General features: G+C 53.6%; 5 protein-coding genes across 5 annotated transcripts; 3 read left to right on the forward strand and 2 right to left on the reverse strand.

Annotated features, from left to right (window-relative positions):
- Positions 1–1308: 1308 nt before the first annotated feature.
- BZA70DRAFT_235047 (uncharacterized protein) lies at positions 1309–2605 on the reverse strand (the record flags this gene model as incomplete). The annotated part of the gene is made up of 3 exons (XM_064910323.1): positions 1309–1998; positions 2065–2468; positions 2533–2605. 3 exons carry the CDS (start codon positions 2603–2605, stop codon positions 1309–1311), a joined length of 1167 nt encoding a protein of 388 aa, XP_064770844.1.
- Positions 2606–3477: 872 nt separating this feature from the next.
- BZA70DRAFT_265156 (fungal-specific transcription factor domain-containing protein) lies at positions 3478–6233 on the reverse strand (the record flags this gene model as incomplete). Its single annotated transcript, XM_064910948.1, has 2 exons — positions 3478–5313; positions 5373–6233. 2 exons carry the CDS (start codon positions 6231–6233, stop codon positions 3478–3480), a joined length of 2697 nt encoding a protein of 898 aa, XP_064770845.1.
- A 1498-nt stretch (positions 6234–7731) lies between these two features.
- Positions 7732–9339, forward strand: BZA70DRAFT_265157 (uncharacterized protein; the record flags this gene model as incomplete). The annotated part of the gene is made up of 2 exons (XM_064910949.1): positions 7732–7808; positions 7932–9339. The coding sequence occupies 2 exons, from the start codon at positions 7732–7734 to the stop codon at positions 9337–9339; spliced, it is 1485 nt and encodes a 494-aa protein (XP_064770846.1).
- A 734-nt stretch (positions 9340–10073) lies between these two features.
- Positions 10074–15148, forward strand: BZA70DRAFT_272268 (uncharacterized protein). The gene is made up of 4 exons (XM_064911625.1): positions 10074–11400; positions 11460–11557; positions 11616–13088; positions 13142–15148. Exons 1-4 carry the CDS (start codon positions 10374–10376, stop codon positions 14969–14971), a joined length of 4428 nt encoding a protein of 1475 aa, XP_064770847.1. The 5' UTR covers positions 10074–10373; the 3' UTR covers positions 14972–15148.
- Positions 15149–15959: 811 nt separating this feature from the next.
- BZA70DRAFT_272273 (uncharacterized protein) lies at positions 15960–16826 on the forward strand. The gene is made up of 2 exons (XM_064911627.1): positions 15960–16192; positions 16303–16826. The coding sequence occupies exons 1-2, from the start codon at positions 16062–16064 to the stop codon at positions 16466–16468; spliced, it is 297 nt and encodes a 98-aa protein (XP_064770848.1). The 5' UTR covers positions 15960–16061; the 3' UTR covers positions 16469–16826.
- Positions 16827–17344: the final 518 nt, after the last annotated feature.

Raw genomic sequence — 17344 nt, forward strand, 5'->3', positions numbered from 1 at the left:
AGCTGGTGTGTATAGTAGCTCTAGCAGCTCGTATCTACTCATTTACTGCGCCAGTTGGCAGTCTGGTGCACTCTATGGTCCACTATGTACGTGCTATAAACATGGACCTGCCCCGGCACCGCCTGCCATATTCCAATCTGGTTCAAGGGTCTCAAACTTCCTGACACCGGTGCGCGGTTCCAGCCATCACCACAAGGTCCTCAAACAAATCTCAAACAAATCCTGGCAAGCAAAGAATAATCTTCAAGGTTCTCGTATTCTCGAGAAAAAAGTTGTCGACCGGGATCAGCTTTGGTCGTGAGTTTTGCGCAGGTCTTCGCGTTACCCGTTTTAGAGGGCCGTGCGCCGAATGCGATGAGCTGCGGTGATCGAGCCTCTGCGGATCCTCGGGAGTTCCGTCGAGAGAGGGATTATTATTAGCTGCTGTTTCACTGTTTTGTTGTCTTGTTTTGGCTGGTAATTGATGTTTTGAGGATGGAGTCGTAGCTGTATTCTGAGATGTCCAAGGGACCGCTGGAATGAACAGGTCGAGCAGTTCGATCGTCTGCAGCCAAAAAATATTTTTTTCTGTTTTTTTCTTGTTGCGGCGTCGAATTTTTTTTTTATTTGTTTTGATTCCAACCGCATTGCATCTGGACTTCCTCATCACAGCAAAGAACCACAGATCACAGTCGCAAGGAACCGCTGCAATTATCACCTCGCCCCAACACGCAAGAACTCACAAGGTGTCTTCTTGGAATCATGTACGTTTGCGTGTGATGTGAAGAACCCTCGAGGTCTTCCCTTTCTGGATGCGTCATCGAGCTTGCATTAGCGAGCTGCCACAGCCCCGAATCGAGAGTTCCTGAAGTTTCTGACTGCGGCCACGTGGATCAGCCACACGAACCCCTCGTTGATTACTTTATTACTCACAGACTCACAACCTGCTGTGAGCAGACTGAGGGGCTGCCTCCGCCCATCGCGAACATCTGACCTGGTTTTCCCCTCCCGGGCGCATGCTCGCGATCAGAGAAATGCTGGGCTCTGCTCGTTTCAGTCCTGTGACGTGTTTGTAGCTGAAATTGCAGGGTCCCTGTGCAATGAATTAAACAAATGCAGTAGACGTCTGCGCCCCTTCATATACTGCCCTGCAAACAGATATAGAAACAGATATAGAAACAAAATAGAAACATAAACACATCTATAATCTATGTAGACAAAACAACCATCCCATGTCGTGAGCAAATAACTGAACCTCGCACGCTACTCGTCATTCCTAACCAGGGAATTAAAGTGCGCAAAGTGAGCAAAATATTAAAACATCCGAGCCTATTGACTCTCCGCCTGCAGCAGCTTGCTCTCAACCTCTGCTTTCCATCCCTTCCGCCGCTGCCGCTCCTCGTAAACACCGCGGTTCCGGGTAACACGCTCGACAATCGTCTCGGTCGAGATCGAGCTGTACTGGTGATTCGCAATCTCCAGGTAAAGCCCGAGAGCCTTGGCTTCAGAGTATGGATCCGTCATTGCCGACGCGGTGAAGTCGGTCGGGCCGTGCATGACGCGGATGATGTCCCAGGGTAGAGACTCGATGAATTGCTTTGACGGCGAGTAAGGTGCCTGAAGCACGATGTGCGAGACGTATTTGCACTGCAGGACGCAGAGCGCGCGCTCAAAGAGGTTCATGATCGGGTAGTTGAGGCCCTTGAACTTGTTGACCGTGGCGTCGTCGTGGATGCCGACGACTATACCGACTTCCTCGCCGAGATCGTTGGCGATCGATTTCGACGCCTCAGACACCAGACGTAAGAACTCGATGTGTCCGGCAAAGAAGAGGTCGAATCCGCCATCGACGTAAATCATCTTGCGCTGCTTCTTCATGAACCCCTCGTCCGGCTTGATCAGCGTCGCAGGCAGGCTGTCGCCGGCGTAGATGTAGACGCCGTCGCGTGCACTGCGACCGTCTTCGCTGGTGGCGTATGTGTTGAATTTGTCGAGGTTTTGCCGTGTGATGAGCCCTGCCTCGTCTCCGGCGCCCTTCAGGTCCTGACTGGTGTGGCCTATGATGTGAGCAGCGCGCGACTCGACTTCTTTGCTTGCATCTTTGACGGTCTGGATATGGTGGTTCTTGGTACATAGCAGCATGCGGCCGACGAGGTCTGTCGTCGAGATATTTGGCGTCCGCTTGACGATCAGAAACCGCCCTGCCTCTTTGACCACGCGGTAGCAGTCCTCGCCATTAGCGTCGGTCGTGATATCGTCGCCATGGACGACGTAGAAACAACCCCACTCATCCATAACTGCAGGGTCTGTGACGTAAGGCGCGCCGGGCACGGCTTTTGTGGCCCATTTGCAGGCTTCGACGGCGAGAACGCGCTCGGGAAGGGTCATGACGACAGGGCCTTTGTTTTCGAGGATTTCCTCGTCGGAGTGGACGCCGACGTAGAGCGAGTTGCCCAGTTGGCGGGCTTGCAGCATTGCGCCGGCATGGCCTGTGGATATTTGTTAGCCTTATTGCAACAACTGATGGGAGACAATAGAACAAAGACACGATACCATGGTGAGCAAAGTCAAAGCAACCGTCGATCCATATCCGGTCCTTTGAGATTCCAGGCTTCTCGGAGACCATCTCTGCTACGGGCACTAGTTCCAGAAACTTATTTTTGGTCCGTCTGTGGGGAGAGCAGAAAGACACGGCAAAATAGAGATAGCAACGATGTGTCTGCTGGCCCCGGTCTGCCTTCGATGGCGCACTGCGTTTAGGCCGCGCGTGCGCCAAATCCCGGTGCCCTGCGCACGCTCGCCGCGCCAGACAGCCAGATGACTAAGCGCGCACATTTAACCGGCAGTCACGTGTGCGGACTTTCAACTACCCGTCCGGACGTCCGGCCGGGAGGGTGTGTCAGAAGCGCCGATATTGGATTACGATAATGCTTCGGCTCGTGTCAGCGGTGCAGGTGTGCATCCCGACCGCACGACGGGGCAGCAGCAGCAGACGGCCGGCAGGAGTGTCGTGGGGGGTGGTAGAGACTGCGGAGAGCGTCCGGCGGAGTTGCCGCTTGTAGAAGGAGAAGGCAGCGAGCGAGGCTGCGGTTAAAAACGAAGCGCAGGCTGCGATGGCGATGTTGCCGGGCTGGCGGCCGCTTCTCAACGCTGGAAGCGCATAGGAGAACAGCAGCCGGGAATATCGCGATAAAACAGATCTGGTTCGGACCCAACAAAACCTCACCGAAGCAGGCGTCTTCAGGCCCTGTTGCTCGTCGGACTGGCAGCAGCGGGCCGCTTTCGGGGTCGCAGAGTTGCCCCCCACATTTTCGTCCACACTGAAAATTACTCTTCTCAGTCCGAACTATGCACCCCACAAATCGTCACTCGCCGCCACAGAGACCTCTCCGCGTGGGATGGAACCTGTCTGCTCCTCCTACTCTTCCGATTTATCTTCTTCTTATTCGCGGTTTACTACCGTTGGATGACCCTGCATTTCTATTCTTTATTCATATCTCAGCACGTCGAGAGGCTGGTGAGAACACAGTTCCAGACTGCGTCCCTGATGGCTGCCTCTTGTTTTAGCCGACTCTCCCCGGCGCCCAGCACGCACCGCCTCTCGATTTCTTCTCTATCCTCCTCCCCCTCTTCTTCCTCCCCATCTTTCCCTCCTCTACTGTCGTCTTCCAGCCGTTTCCCTATCTCTAGCTCGCCTCCTCTATACCCGTCGGTGCTCGCATGCAGCTGTGACTGGCCCGCGATCGTGCTCGAGAACTCAGAGTCCAGGACCCACCCCTCCGACATCGACGGACCTAAGCCCGGCCAGTTCTCCGCCTGTGCACCGAGCATCATATTCCACGTATTATGCTCGTCCTCGCCTCTGTCTACACTTGCGAACGCGGACAAGTCCAGCGGTCCTTCGTCGAGCTGACTATGCTCGGCTGCCGAAGATGTCATGCTTCGTTTGCCGTCCGGGAACCTGGCGCCCGCGTCCAGAGACATGTTGTACGCAAAGTCCGGCACGGCGTGCGCTGCTGCTGGCTGCGGCGACTCGCTGTACTCATGCAGACTGCTGCCGTCTTCACCAACACTGCCTATTGACAGCGACGGGATAGTATGTGGCGACGGCGTTGTCTGCTGTTGGCTGTACAGCAAGTAGATGTCGCCCAGGCTACTGCTGTATTCCTGCGAGCTCTGTCCTACTATCTTTGCAGAAGGCGAGCTTGCCGTCGTTGACGACACACTCGACTGCCGCGAAGAAAGATCGTGGTAGGACGACGACGAGCTCGTTGGCGACGCAAAGCTTGTGTCTACAACAGAAAACTCGTCTCTGATGTGCTCTTGCTGACCGGGCATCATGCCCTTCGCATATTGCGGCACAGCAGAGTGCGACACCTTTGCGCGCTTCCGCTGAGAAGCATGTGCGACTGATGCTTCCCTCTTTGGCCTTTCCGGTACCGACGACGGCGTATTCGACTGCGCGGCTTCCTTGCTGGCAATCCCGCACTTCTCCTGCCAGGACAAATCGCCGGCCTTGCTTTCTGCCACCTTCTTACTCCACCGCAGCACATTGCCGGCCATGGCCATATAGCACCATTTACTTTCTTTCGTCATCGCATGCGCCATCCCGTCCAGCAATTCGATCGCGAGCTCTGCGTTCTCGCGCAGTTGCGGCTCGTACGATACAGCGTGGTCGTACTTCACCGACAGAGCTGCCAGGAAGCACCGCGCGTTTGCAAAGAACAGAACCGACCATATCGAGGGCCCGGTGAAGAGCAAGTCGACGGTGTCGTTCTTCAGCACTGTTGTCACTGCTTCTTGCGCCAAAGTCATCCGGAGTCCGTCTATGGAGGGGATTAATTTACGAAACAGCGCCTTGTCCTTCGACGACGTTGGCCGAAAGAACGGGGCATAGAACAGCAGCTTTATCGCGACCGCCGACAATGTGATTTGTCTTCTGGTGATGTCTGACAGTTTCGGGTTACCGGCTCGAGAAGCAAGCAGAAGCACTTTTTTCTCAACGGTCTGAAACTGCTCGACCGTCGCTCGTTCAAACCGGTTCGAGCTATAGCTGAATGGCAGCACAAACGCCAGCGTGTGTGCCTGATAGATGAGCTCGATGAAATATTCGTGTGGGGCGCCGAACGGGTCGTCGATATCGGTGACGTCGGGCATCTGCACTGCGACATCTTCGGGGTATATCATCACTGGGTATCCTTTACTTGCGCTCGTCCACTTGTCTTGCGTGAACAGGGCCCAGAACGTGCGCCGCTTTACTTCACGCAGCAGGGGCGAGTCGTTTCGATAGGATTTTTCTTGGTGCAGCCGGAGGTCAAAAGATATCCTGATTGCCTATTATATGAAGGTTAGTACAGTTTGACAACTCTTCCTCAATCACTCAAATTACTTACTTGTGCCAAATATAGTGAACATGATTCGACGTCTCCTAAATCCTTGCTCTGCAGCTCAAGCGCCATGTGCATTATCGCGAAAGCCTGACATTCTTGCAGCGACGGCTGGCACTTTGTGAAGAGGTCGGAAATTTTTATCTGCAGGACTCGTTTGATGTGATGAAAGTCTCGGGACGACACGACTGCGTTGGGAAGACGGCTTGCGACGCCGTACATTGCTGCCAAGAGCACCTGGCTCGGGACGATGGACTCCAAGTACGACCTTGGAACAATCGGGATGTACGGATGTACTCGAGAGTAGTAGAGGTCGAGCAGGTGATTTTCGACTTGCGGGTCGAGGCACAGTCTCCCTTCTTGCTCTGTTTCCAACGTCTCAGCCGAGTAGCTTTCTTTCTGCATAAGTTGGTGCAGGTGTAGCATTTCTGGAGCGTCAGGGTCGTCGGCGGCGAGGAATGACAGGCTTGAAAACTGGAAGCCGCCGTATGCCGAGGTATCGCCATCGAGGATGAACTTCTCTTGGTCGGATATTCTTGTTGTTTTGTTCAGAGGTTTCGTATCGGTTTCGCATTCGAAGCAGTCGATGCCGTGCTCGTAGCACCACACGCAAGTTCCGGACTGGTTTTGGCGCAGAGGTTGGCAGCGCATATGGCGCTTACGACAGGCAACACACGAGCGCTTTGTGGTCGCGCCCGAGCTAATTGACGCGGCTGCCGGGGTGCTGGCCGAGGTTGTTGACGTGGGCGACGAGAAGGAGTTGGATGGGGTCGGAGACGGACGTACATTGTCGACGCGATCCTGGAGTTTGTCGCGGTTCTGTTGCTGTAAGTCGTCGAGGATTTCGCTGGATTTTACTGACGTCATTGCAGGCTGGAAGCGGAGGGGCCGGACGGAGTATGAGTGGTCGACTCCGCAGCCCTCTTACAAAAGGTGTTCAATGGTGTATAGGTATGTTGTGGGTTCGAACAATGCGGGGATGAGAAGCAGCAGGGAAGCTGAAAAGCACATGGAGGCTGTGGTTTACAGTACTGCAGCTCAGCTTGACTCGGACTGAATGGCTGACAGTAGGGTTCGGGCTCTGCGCAGGCCTGCGGCGAACGCTCACATTTAAGCTTTTCGGACCAAACTCAACGCGTGTGGTCGTCGGAAAATTCTTCGGGCGTTGCTATTAATCTCGACTGATAAAAATTCTTGGAAAATCGATGCGATCTTGACCTCCGATGTCACTTGCCACTACAACAACCGCGGTGAAAATCTGGTCAGATGTGATAATGATGGGAGGGGGCGAGCGGGAGAAGGAAGGGTTAGACCTGTTCAGATTGGAGGGGTTGGCTGTTTATTTTGAGCCTGGACTGAGTACTACGTCAGAAGATGGTATTGGCTGCACACAAATATCACTCACGACTAAGACTGTCAAAATGGGACTAAGCTCCCCTCTCTGTTCTGTACCCGTCTAGCTTTGATAGCCGTTCAGCTGTAATGAAATCGCGACATAAAGCGAAAATTTTGCATCTCGGCACACGAGACATTCTGTTATATCAATTAGTTTTGGTTTACAATTCGCAAAATTGACCAGACCCTGCACTTTAGCAGTGTCCCGTGGGGAGCCGCCGACTGTATGCTAATTTGTTATCAGGGCAATTGCTATTTTCTTATTCGCGCGCTGCACCTAGGCTTGTCTCAGACCGGAGGGTGGGCAGATTTGTCTCCCTTAATCAAACGGGCCAGGTGATTAACATGAACTGATAGCGGTATTGATAGAAGGACTCATTGTTTCCCTTTCTGTGCACATTTTTTAATATATTTATGCTCTCAGGCTACAATAGCATTATTCTATCTTATTCAGGGTGTGAGATATAATATAACAAAGATCTCAGAGCTGAGTGGCGAAAGAAGCCGGCAAAGCGTTGTTGTGAGCGACATTCTGCTGCCGCAGCAGCCAGTAGCCAGACAGACGGCGAGCAGGCAGCGGCGGCTTGGACTGAGACGGGCAGTCAGAGGCGAATTAGACGCAAATCTGCGATTCAGAGTTTGCACTAAACCGCCGTTAGTGAGCCCGAAGGAACGCAACTATGTTATTCCGTAGTCTTTATAGTTTAATTCGTATAGTGTACTCCGGCTTCTGCGGATACTCAAGAGCACCCACCGGGTCATAATTTTTTTTCGATGGCCATGCCTTCTTTGTATTACCAAACTGTCAACTGATAACAATTAGAGATTCGAGGAGACTATCAGGCGCCGGCTGACAATTTTTAAGATTTATCCGGCAAGCTAGAGTCAACCAAGAGCACGCTTCTCGGTCGCACACCCTAGGCGTCGTCATTTGCACGTGAAAATAATGATATAAGCTGCTTCCAGGACCATGGCGCCCCCCTCTGTCCAGCACAAGCGAACAAAGAAGACACGCGCGTGCGACCAATGCCGCAAAGCGCGTACAAGGTAAGCATCTCGAGCACGATCGTGTCTTCTCATCTTCCAGGCGCGTGTGTAGCTGGTGCGGGGACAACTCAACGTCGGCGGGAAGGCACAAATTTTCGCCGTATTCTAACTCGAGCTCGACAGATGCGAAGATCCACCCGCTGCCTCGTCATCCCCAATCTCGTCGTCGAGCAAGTGCTGGCGATGTTCGAAGCTGAACCGCGACTGCACTTTTGTCCTGCCGGTCGTGGAAACGCGAGGAGTGTCGTCGTATCTCCGAACAGGGCAGGATGATCAGTCGAATCCGAGCGAGGACTACCTACAGATTTTCCAAACCACGTTCCTGCCCTGCTGTCCAATCGTCTCGCCTATGTGGTTCAACTCGTCTGTGCATTCGTCGCGAGTGTTTCTGACGTGCAGCATGCGATATATCGGTGCGCTGCTGGCCGGCGCACCGGAATCCGATCTCGAAGAAGTACGACGATCGATATACTCCTACATCGCGACAAAGTCCCCCATGACCGCCCCCATCCCGCAAAACGTACAGGCGCTCGCGCTGCTTGCGTTGAGGATAGAAGACCACTCTTCTGGGATATGGCATGTGACTGCGGTGCGAATGGCGACAGCGCTCGGCTGGAATCGAGCAGCTGGAAGGGACGATCCGCGGGACATGCAGGGTGACGACCAGGGCGAGGACCGGTCAATGACCGAGTACCTGTGGTGGACACTTGTCTGTGAAGATATTTGGCTCTATGTGTTTTCAGGTTCGCCGACCGTGGTTGCGGCAGGAGACCATAGGATTAGGAGACCGAAAGCGCCAGAGTTCATGCGCGACTTGATTGCGTTGTCGGATATCGCTAGGTTGCTGTTACGGCCGAGATCGGTGGATGTGCCGGCTGGATATACTGCTGACGATATGTTGGAGGAATGGGAGGCTGAGCATCCGGATATCGCGAGCAGTAGCGCGCCTGATCTCAACCCAGGAAATCTTCCTAAGCGTCATCAGAAGCATCACCCGCAGCAGCGAGACGACTTTCTGTCGCCTTCGCTTGGCGAATTCACTACTGCGTCCTTGCATTCGACTTCGACGACCTCACAGCAAACACAAACTGAAGGCCCGATAAAACTCAACACGACCTTGACCCCGACAACAATCATCCAGCTCCTCTACGCCGCCGTAGTCGGCCTCTTCGTTCTGGGAAAAGTGACAAACGGCTCTTTCGACCGCATCTCGGTCACCGAGCACCCGCTGCGCCATCCCACCATCTACAAAGCCTGCCTCGTCGCAGTGAAATTCAAAAACACCGCCTTTGCGCGCTGGCGCTGTCTCACAAGACTGGCCGACATCATCGGCGCAGCGCTCTACGTTATCGGCGACGACTACGGCCACCGCTGGGCGAGAGACCGCGGGTTCGGGGCCGAGAACGTGCAGAGCTTGGAGGATCTGTGGGATTGGTGGGCGGTGGTGGATAAAGCTCAGAGCTCAGCGTCTTCTGCTGATTCTTTGTCTTCGAACTCCGCGGCGCAGAATGAGAACGGTTACGGTGAATAGTTGGTCCAATTTGGGCGATTTCGTCTGTTTGTATTTATTGGGTTATCGGGATATTCTCGGGTGTTTTTGTCGTTAGTTGTCGTTCTGGGAGGTTTTCTGGTTTTTATGGTGTCCTTTGCGCATCGAGCAGGCTCGAATTTGCCAATACAAGTAATTGTCTCCAGATCTTATTGATTATCATTGCAAAACTCCCACTTTCTTGTCATGATCACAATGGCGCTCTGCGCTGGTTTCGCATGATCGTGAGATTAAAAGTTTTGTGGCGCATCTTTTGTTCCTATCAACCATTTTCAGAGAATTGCTTGTTATCGCAATTTCAACTCCGAAAGCATAGAGCTCTCGACCGAGTCAGTAGCTCGGATTGTCATCACACTCTCAAATCTCCGCTACGCTCAATCAGCCCTCCAGTAGAACCTCCGAGCGCGGTGCGTGCAAGCACAGACGGCTGTCGGCGACTGCAGACTCCCGCATGCCGAGGCAAGGCTTGGCCGATGATCGGTCGGTCGTCGTGTTGCGCTCAGCTCCGCCAATTGCGTCAGGACCGTTATAACTCGTTCTCCTCCTCTGCTGCGACTACCGCCATTCGGTGATATCTTCCCATTGCTTTAATTGCGGGCTGATGCCAAACGAAAGGGTCCGGAGACGCAGCATATGGCTGTTAGAGTTTGTGCCTGCTTTACCGGACCTGAAACCGAGATTCAAAGGCACTCTCATGACTAATATTCATGATAAAATTAGTAGTCAGATATGAAGTAATCAACCAATTGCAGATTAGTAAGCAGAAAGATGGGGTAAGGGACACCCGCAAATCACTATGTAGACTCCGTGCTCTGTGCACCGGTTTAGTGAGATTAGAGGGTGTGGGAGAGCGCGGCTAACCCATCATCGCGCCGCCATCCGCAGAAAGCGCAGATTACGTTGACCAGCACATATTGTAGAATAGGCCTCTCTGACCTACTTTGATCATTCTCTCGGTCTCACACGACAGGTAGACTGAGCAGAGAAGTCCTCTACTTCCAGTTCCTGCTATCACAATGGCGGACGACTCGTCTCCAGCAGAGACTCCGGCGGGACAGAAAGACGCACCGTCGACCCAGCCTCCCGCTTCCCCATCTTCCCGATCTCGATTTTCAGTGTCCTCGCTTTCGCCGGCCCGGTCTAGCAGCCACAAGTCCTCATCCGGATCATACAAATCTCACGCGAGCAAAGCAGCAAACACAGGCCGCCTCAGCGTCTCGTCGCTCTCGCAGCATCTACCCCGCCTCTCAAGTAAGAGCGGCCGCTCATCTGACGATGCCACGGTCAGCGAAGACGCCATCGCGGACGACGACGGCGGCAACGAATCCGGAGACGACGACGATGACGTGCCTGGATTGATGGCGCAGACTCTCGGAGTGCCTGGTGGTCTTCGAACGTTCAGAGAGCGACGCGGTCGCCGGTCCGGCGCATCGAGCCATGCGCGGTCGTCATCTGTCGATGTAGCGCAGGCAACGGGCCTGGGAACTTCGGTGTTTTCTTTCATTTCTGCTGCTTCGAAAGCCAGGTTCAGTCGGATGGCTTCTGGCGGTGACGACGATGACCACGAGACCGAGGAGCCGGAGCTCGACGATGACGACTACGATGACGACGAGGAAATGGATGACGCTGACGATGAAGCCGAGGGCGACGATTTAAGCCCGGCTGACAGCGAGAGCAACGTCTCAATTACTGTGACTGATCATGATACCAGTAGTGCGCCAAAAGAGCGCAAAGATAAAGATAGCAGCATGCAGGGCTCGCGCAACCAGCAACCGCTGGCCTCTTCGTTTCTTATGAACAGAGCTTCAGCGAATCTGCGAGCCGACGATGACGGATCCCGCACATTCCCAACGCTGGAGCCGATCAAATCTGTCGGGTCGCTGACGACGCTTACCGGAGTCAAGACCGAGACGTCGGCGCATGAAGACGAAAGTTTGGAGAGCTCGGCATCGCTGCATTCTGTTGACTCGCTGCACTCGAGTGCGCTGGCTGAGAAGCTCATGACTGTATTCGGATATAAGAAGAAAGAAGAGGTTCTTCATGGTGAGTTGTGCTGCATAGAGAACTTTAGGGAAATGGCAGAAAGACTGACATCCTTTTAGAATTTCCCTGCTATCTGCTCAAGAGTATCTTGCTTCAAGGACATATGTTTATCACAGCAAAGCACATTGCATTCTTTGCATACATTCCTCAAAAGACTGTAAGCGATCTCTATGATATCTCTCTCCTGATAAGCTCAGCAACTAATTTGATATCAGCACACAACTTTCAAATCTGGCACTTTGAGCCGCAAACTTCACTCGCCTGGCCGCTATTCTCGCTTCTGGTGTGTCGTCAAGGATAACGTCTTCTCTTACTTCAACTCCGCGTCCGAGCTCTACTTCCCAGTCGGCAGTATTGATCTCCGCTACGCACTCTCGGTTGAGCTCTCGAAGCCAAATTTGACACTCAAGGAAGCGGGTGCCGATCCAGTCTCGTTCACCATCGTCACGCAGACCAAGAAATACCATTTCCGCGCCGACTCGTTTGTGAGTGCCCAAGAATGGGTCAGCTCGATCCAGCAAGCGATTTTCCGGGCGCAGAATGAGGGCGACTCGGTCAAGATTGTGATTCCGTCTGAGAATGTGCTGGATCTCGAGGAGAGCCCGTTCATGGAGTTTGCGGATACAATTAAGATCAAGGTTGTCGACGTTGACGGAGGAGAAATGTACGCGATCGATGACTACTTTTTCACCTTCTTTCACGATGGCGAAGAAGCGTTGAAGGCTTTGAGAGAGAATGTTATGCCTTATCAGCAGCCGACGGGCGCCTCTGCTTTGGCCGCCTCAAGCGATGGCGACGACGACAGTGATAACGAGAAGATGGCGGCCTCTGTACTTCTTGATCGCCATCCTCGTGAATCGATTTTGGATACTACTGAGCAGCGCCACGATCACCATCGCCGGCTATCTGGCGGCCATCTCTCGCACGTCGACAGTCTCCGGTCGCGCTCGCCGAGAAGTACATCGCGACTTCTGTCTCTTCGAGGACGGTCACCCGATCCTTCTAGCTCGTCGCTCTCGGTCGACTCTGGTGTCGGCCTCCCCCATCGGAACTCGAGTCCGCTGCGCGTCGTAAGTAAGATGCGCAATCTCGTGCACTCCTCATCTGTCATTTCGTTGCCGCATCCGCCTGCCGAACCCGTGTCCGCGCCGGCATCCTTGCCGCCTTCGCCTGCTGAAGAGGTCAACTCGTCGACAGACACGTCGGAGGATATCGTCGACGTTGGCTCTGCGTCTGCGCAGTCTTCGCCGCCATTTGACCCCGCGACGGGTAGCAAGGCCGCTAAGAAGCCCGGAAATGAAGGGTGGTCGGATTGGGTGAAGAAAGGAGGCCGGAAGGTGCAGAGCATGATTCCGAACGTGATTCCAAACGTGATTCCGAACCCGTCGGGATATGTCGACAAAGTTACCGAGATGTGGGTCGGAAACTCAAAGCATTTCGACGGGCACGGAGGAGCGATGCTCGAAGGAGATAGCATGAACATCTCGAAAGACGAGGCAACTGCGAACATCGAGGCCGAGAAAGAGAGTGCGGATCGGTTTAGAGCGCACTTTGCGCTTCCGGAGGATGAGAAGCTGATTGCTAGTTTTTACGGATATCTGCATCGTGCGATTCCGTTGTACGGAAAGCTGTACTTGGGATCTGAGCATTTTTGCTTCAGAAGCTTGCTTCCTGGGACAAAGACTAAGGTAGGAGTGCTTTTTTATCTTTAGTTTTACCAAAGTTATACTAACTTATTTAGATGATTCTTCCACACTCGGACATTGAGAATGTGGAGAAGAAGCAAGGTTTCCGATTTGGATATGCTGGACTTGTGGTTATAATTCATGGCCACGAGGAAGTGTTTTTTGAATTCCGATCGTCTGATAATCGCGATGACTGTGCGGTGACTTTACTGCGGCAGCTTGATGCGCTCCGGAATAAAGCGCCGGAGGATGACAAGCCAGAGTCGAAGATGACAAAGGAGGAAGCAGCGCTGATGAGGGCGCAGAGACACTCAAAGGGAAAGTTGCCTCCTGTACCAACCCAAGAGCTGATTGAAGATGGCACACCGGTGATATTTGAGTCTACCTCTCCTGAAGAAAGCATGATGATTGCGAAGCCGGCCAAGAAGCTCAAGTTTGTGTGTTTGACGATTGGATCGCGAGGAGATGTTCAGCCGTACATTGCTTTGGCGAAGGGATTGATAAACGAGGGTCACGATTGCACTATTGCTACACACGATGAATTCAAAGACTGGGTCGAGGGGTACGGCATTGGGTTCAAATCTGTCGCTGGAAATCCTGCGGAGCTGATGCGATTGGGAGTCGAGCACGGCATGTTTACGTACTCGTTCTTGAGAGAAGCCGCGTCGAGTTTCAGAGGCTGGATCAAGGAGCTCTTGGAGACATCCTGGGTGGCGTGTCAAGATGCAGATGTACTGATTGAGTCGCCGTCAGCGATGGCTGGAATTCATATCGCGGAAGCGTTGCAGATCCCGTATTTCAGAGCGTTCACGATGCCGTGGACTAGAACTCGGGCGTACCCGCACGCGTTTGCGGTGCCAGACCAGAAAATGGGAGGATCGTACAATTATCTGACGTATGTGATGTTTGATAACGTGTTTTGGAAGGGCATCTCGGGACAGGTGAATAAGTGGCGGACAGAGACGCTGAATCTCGGGCGCACGAATCTGGATAAGATGCAAGCGCAGCGCGTGCCGTTTCTGTACAACTTTTCGCCTACTGTTGTTCCGCCGCCGCTCGATTTCCCCGACTGGATCAAAGTGACTGGATACTGGTTCTTGGATGAGGGCGGTAGCAAGTACGAGCCTGATCCGGCGTTGGTTGCGTTTATGGAGAAGGCGCGAACGGACGGCAAGAAGCTTGTGTACGTTGGCTTTGGTTCGATTGTTGTCGCGCAGCCGAAGGAGCTTACGCGCGCGGTGGTGGAATCGGTGCTGCAGTCAGATGTGCGCTGCATCCTGTCAAAGGGATGGTCAGATCGACTGAACTCTGCTAATGCACACGAGCCCGAGGTGCCGCTTCCGCCGGAAGTGTTCCAGATCAAGGCTGCACCGCACGATTGGCTATTCCCGCAGATCGATGCCGCAGTGCATCACGGAGGAGCGGGATCTACGGGCGCCAGTTTGCGCGCTGGCCTGCCGACTGTGATCAAGCCGTTCTTTGGCGACCAGTTTTTCTACGCGGGCCGGGTCGAGGATCTGGGTGCGGGAATCCATCTGAAGAAGCTTACGGTGCGGCATTTCGCAAAGGCGCTGTGGGAAGCGACTCACAACGAGCGGATAGTTGCAAAGGCGAGGTTGGTGGGCGAGCACATTCGGGCGGAGAATGGCGTCAAGACCGCGATTAAGACGATTTATCGGGATATGGAGTACGCGCGGTCGATTGTACAGAAGAGCGAGTCCGACAAGGACGAGAGCTGGTACTTTGTCGAGAAGGGATCGGGAGCGCGACACAGGGGCAGCGGAACGAAGACGCACGCGCAATCGGAGAAAGATAAGACAACAAAGAAGGTGATGGGAGGTAGCGCGCACGCGAGCGACGTGGCAGCAGGGGACGACGTTAATTAGCTGGGTGGGAGGATGTGAACGGGACTCGGGGATTTGCGGTCCCTGCGGTGCGTAGTTTTAGGCTCGCGGTTGGGATGAAAGCGCGATAAGGCGCAAGGCACACACGGTAGGCCCCACTCCACTCCAGTCCAGTGCCCGGGTGGACGAGCTCTAAATCGAGGAAGACAAGACTTGTAATATTTAGTTTTTTTAAACTGTTTTTATTATTATTATGATTATTCCTTTCTCGATCATAAAGGTATGTGCCAGCTGGCGACGATAGATGAATCCGGGACAGAGATGGCGTAAACAAAGGCCCTAGTGAAGGTGTGATAATAGGAGACTATGAAAGTCTCCGAGGACGGGTGTCTGGTCAGCCGATGGTGTTATCGTTGACTCTTACATCGTTTTCGGTGGAGACGACCTGGAGCGGTCTGCTCACATTTCTGGAACGGGACGGGACTGGCAAACGCTGAGTTTCACTTTGTTTACTGCTGCTGCAACGGCGACGTGACTTTTGGGGATGGCTGATTTCACCATCATTGACGTCGTCCTGGGGCGCGATTGCTCGATTCGCAGACTGCTTAATTGCTCAATTGCCCAGATCCCGCGAGCAGCCACTGCCAATCCAGCCCAGTCTGTCTGCGATCAATTGCTTCTCACGGCCCCGAGCTGCATCCAGGCCGCAGCGTGCCGGTCGGCTGCGCGCGGTCAGCTGGCAGCCTGAATTGGGCGTTGGGAGAGCGATGGGGAGACCGAGAAGGGAAAGGGCTGAGCCACTCTGACGTCAATGACTCATGTTTACAGGGCGGGCGGGCTCGCGGGGCTGGTGGCTGGTGGCTGGGCCGGTGGCTGGTGCGGGCCGTCGTGTGATCTCCCAGCGGCGGAGTCGAGCCAGGCTCCGATCCCGTCCTCGATCGAGCACGCAATGGAAAGCGACCGAAACCGCTTCTCCTCCCCGAATATATATAGAGGCTCGCGTGCCCTCCTCTCCTTCTCTTCTTCCTTCTCACCAGACAGGCTTCCACATCTCTCTTCAATTGACTCAATTGGACTCAATCGCTTCTCTACTGCTCTTTAGCGCTCGCATCTTCTCTCTCCCATCGCTATCATGACCCGCACCATCCGCTCCAACTCTCTGCCCCACGAGGACGCCGCCCTCCCGCGCCTCTTTGGCAAGTCCACCCCCGGCTACTCGTCTCCCTACAAGACGAAGAAGAACGGCGCCGGCAAGGGCAATTGGTAAGTCTTCTTCCTCTTATCTCCTGGTCGCTTGGGAGGATTGTGGCGTTCAGAACTCCCAACGGCCGCCGCACACCAGCATGCAGCTGCTAACCATCTGCTATCGACAGGGGCCGCGAAGGCGACGAGCTCGCTGACGTTGAGGACGAATACAACTTCCAACCTTCTATACAACGGCGTCGGTCCAACTCGAACGGAGGCAACGGCTCATTCAAGAAGCCGTCCTTCGAGCGAGACCCGATCTTCGACGAGGCCGTCGACGAGATCGAGGACTGATCCCGCATCTCTACCTCCTATGCAGTTCACCGGTGTAGTTTGGTAGCTGTATATACTCGGTGACCTTGTGTAGATATTCATAAAGTCGGCATTTGTTGCGCGGCCGCATATCTCTTCACTTGCGGACCACTATTTGTTTATTTGTTTTATCGTTGCTATGCTTCATATGGCGTTCATGCCGACAGCTCAAGGGCGTACAAGTGTTATTATGATTAAAGGCGTATTGGAAATTGGACATCATCGGAGTATCGTGTGGGCAGGTCAATTGACCTGAACCCATCGCAATGTTTTTATAATTATTAGTATAGCAACTGAAATGCAACATCAATCTCACAACAAGAATGATTCCTAGGCGAGAATAGGCAATTAAGCACGTGCGGGCCCTGGTATGTTCCATCCACGTGGTCATTTCGTTCCAGGGAGTTTCAAGACTCGATGTGTTGGGAGAAGGCGGGTGCTGTTACTTGAAAACCCCTCAAGACACGTAAACAATCGATCGAATGCCGCTTCTGCCGCTTCCAAACTTGACTCCCGATCGCCTCGGGGAATTAATAAACAAACTCAATTGCTTGGTTCCTCGATCAGATAACTCTTTTGCTCTATTCAATCGGCTTGGTGGCTATTTAGCTGGTCTTTCGGGCAACTGACTGGGGTTGTTAACCGAGGACTTCATGGAAGCTGTACCAATCTAAAGATGAGCAGACTCACGATCTGCTTCAGTAGTGAACACAGCTGTTTTAGGGCTGATACACGATCAACTATGTGATATGTGAATTCCCGGCCGATGCACGATCAACCACACGTCACCGAGAATGCGAATGCGAGATGCCGAGAAACTGAGCATTGCTGCTGCTGATGACCGGGGCAATCAACGAG

The sequence above is a fragment of the Myxozyma melibiosi genome, assembly GCF_037950935.1.
Source record: "Myxozyma melibiosi strain Phaff 52-87 chromosome Unknown BZA70scaffold_1, whole genome shotgun sequence".
In the NCBI taxonomy this organism is placed as follows: Eukaryota; Fungi; Ascomycota; class Lipomycetes; order Lipomycetales; family Lipomycetaceae; genus Myxozyma; species Myxozyma melibiosi.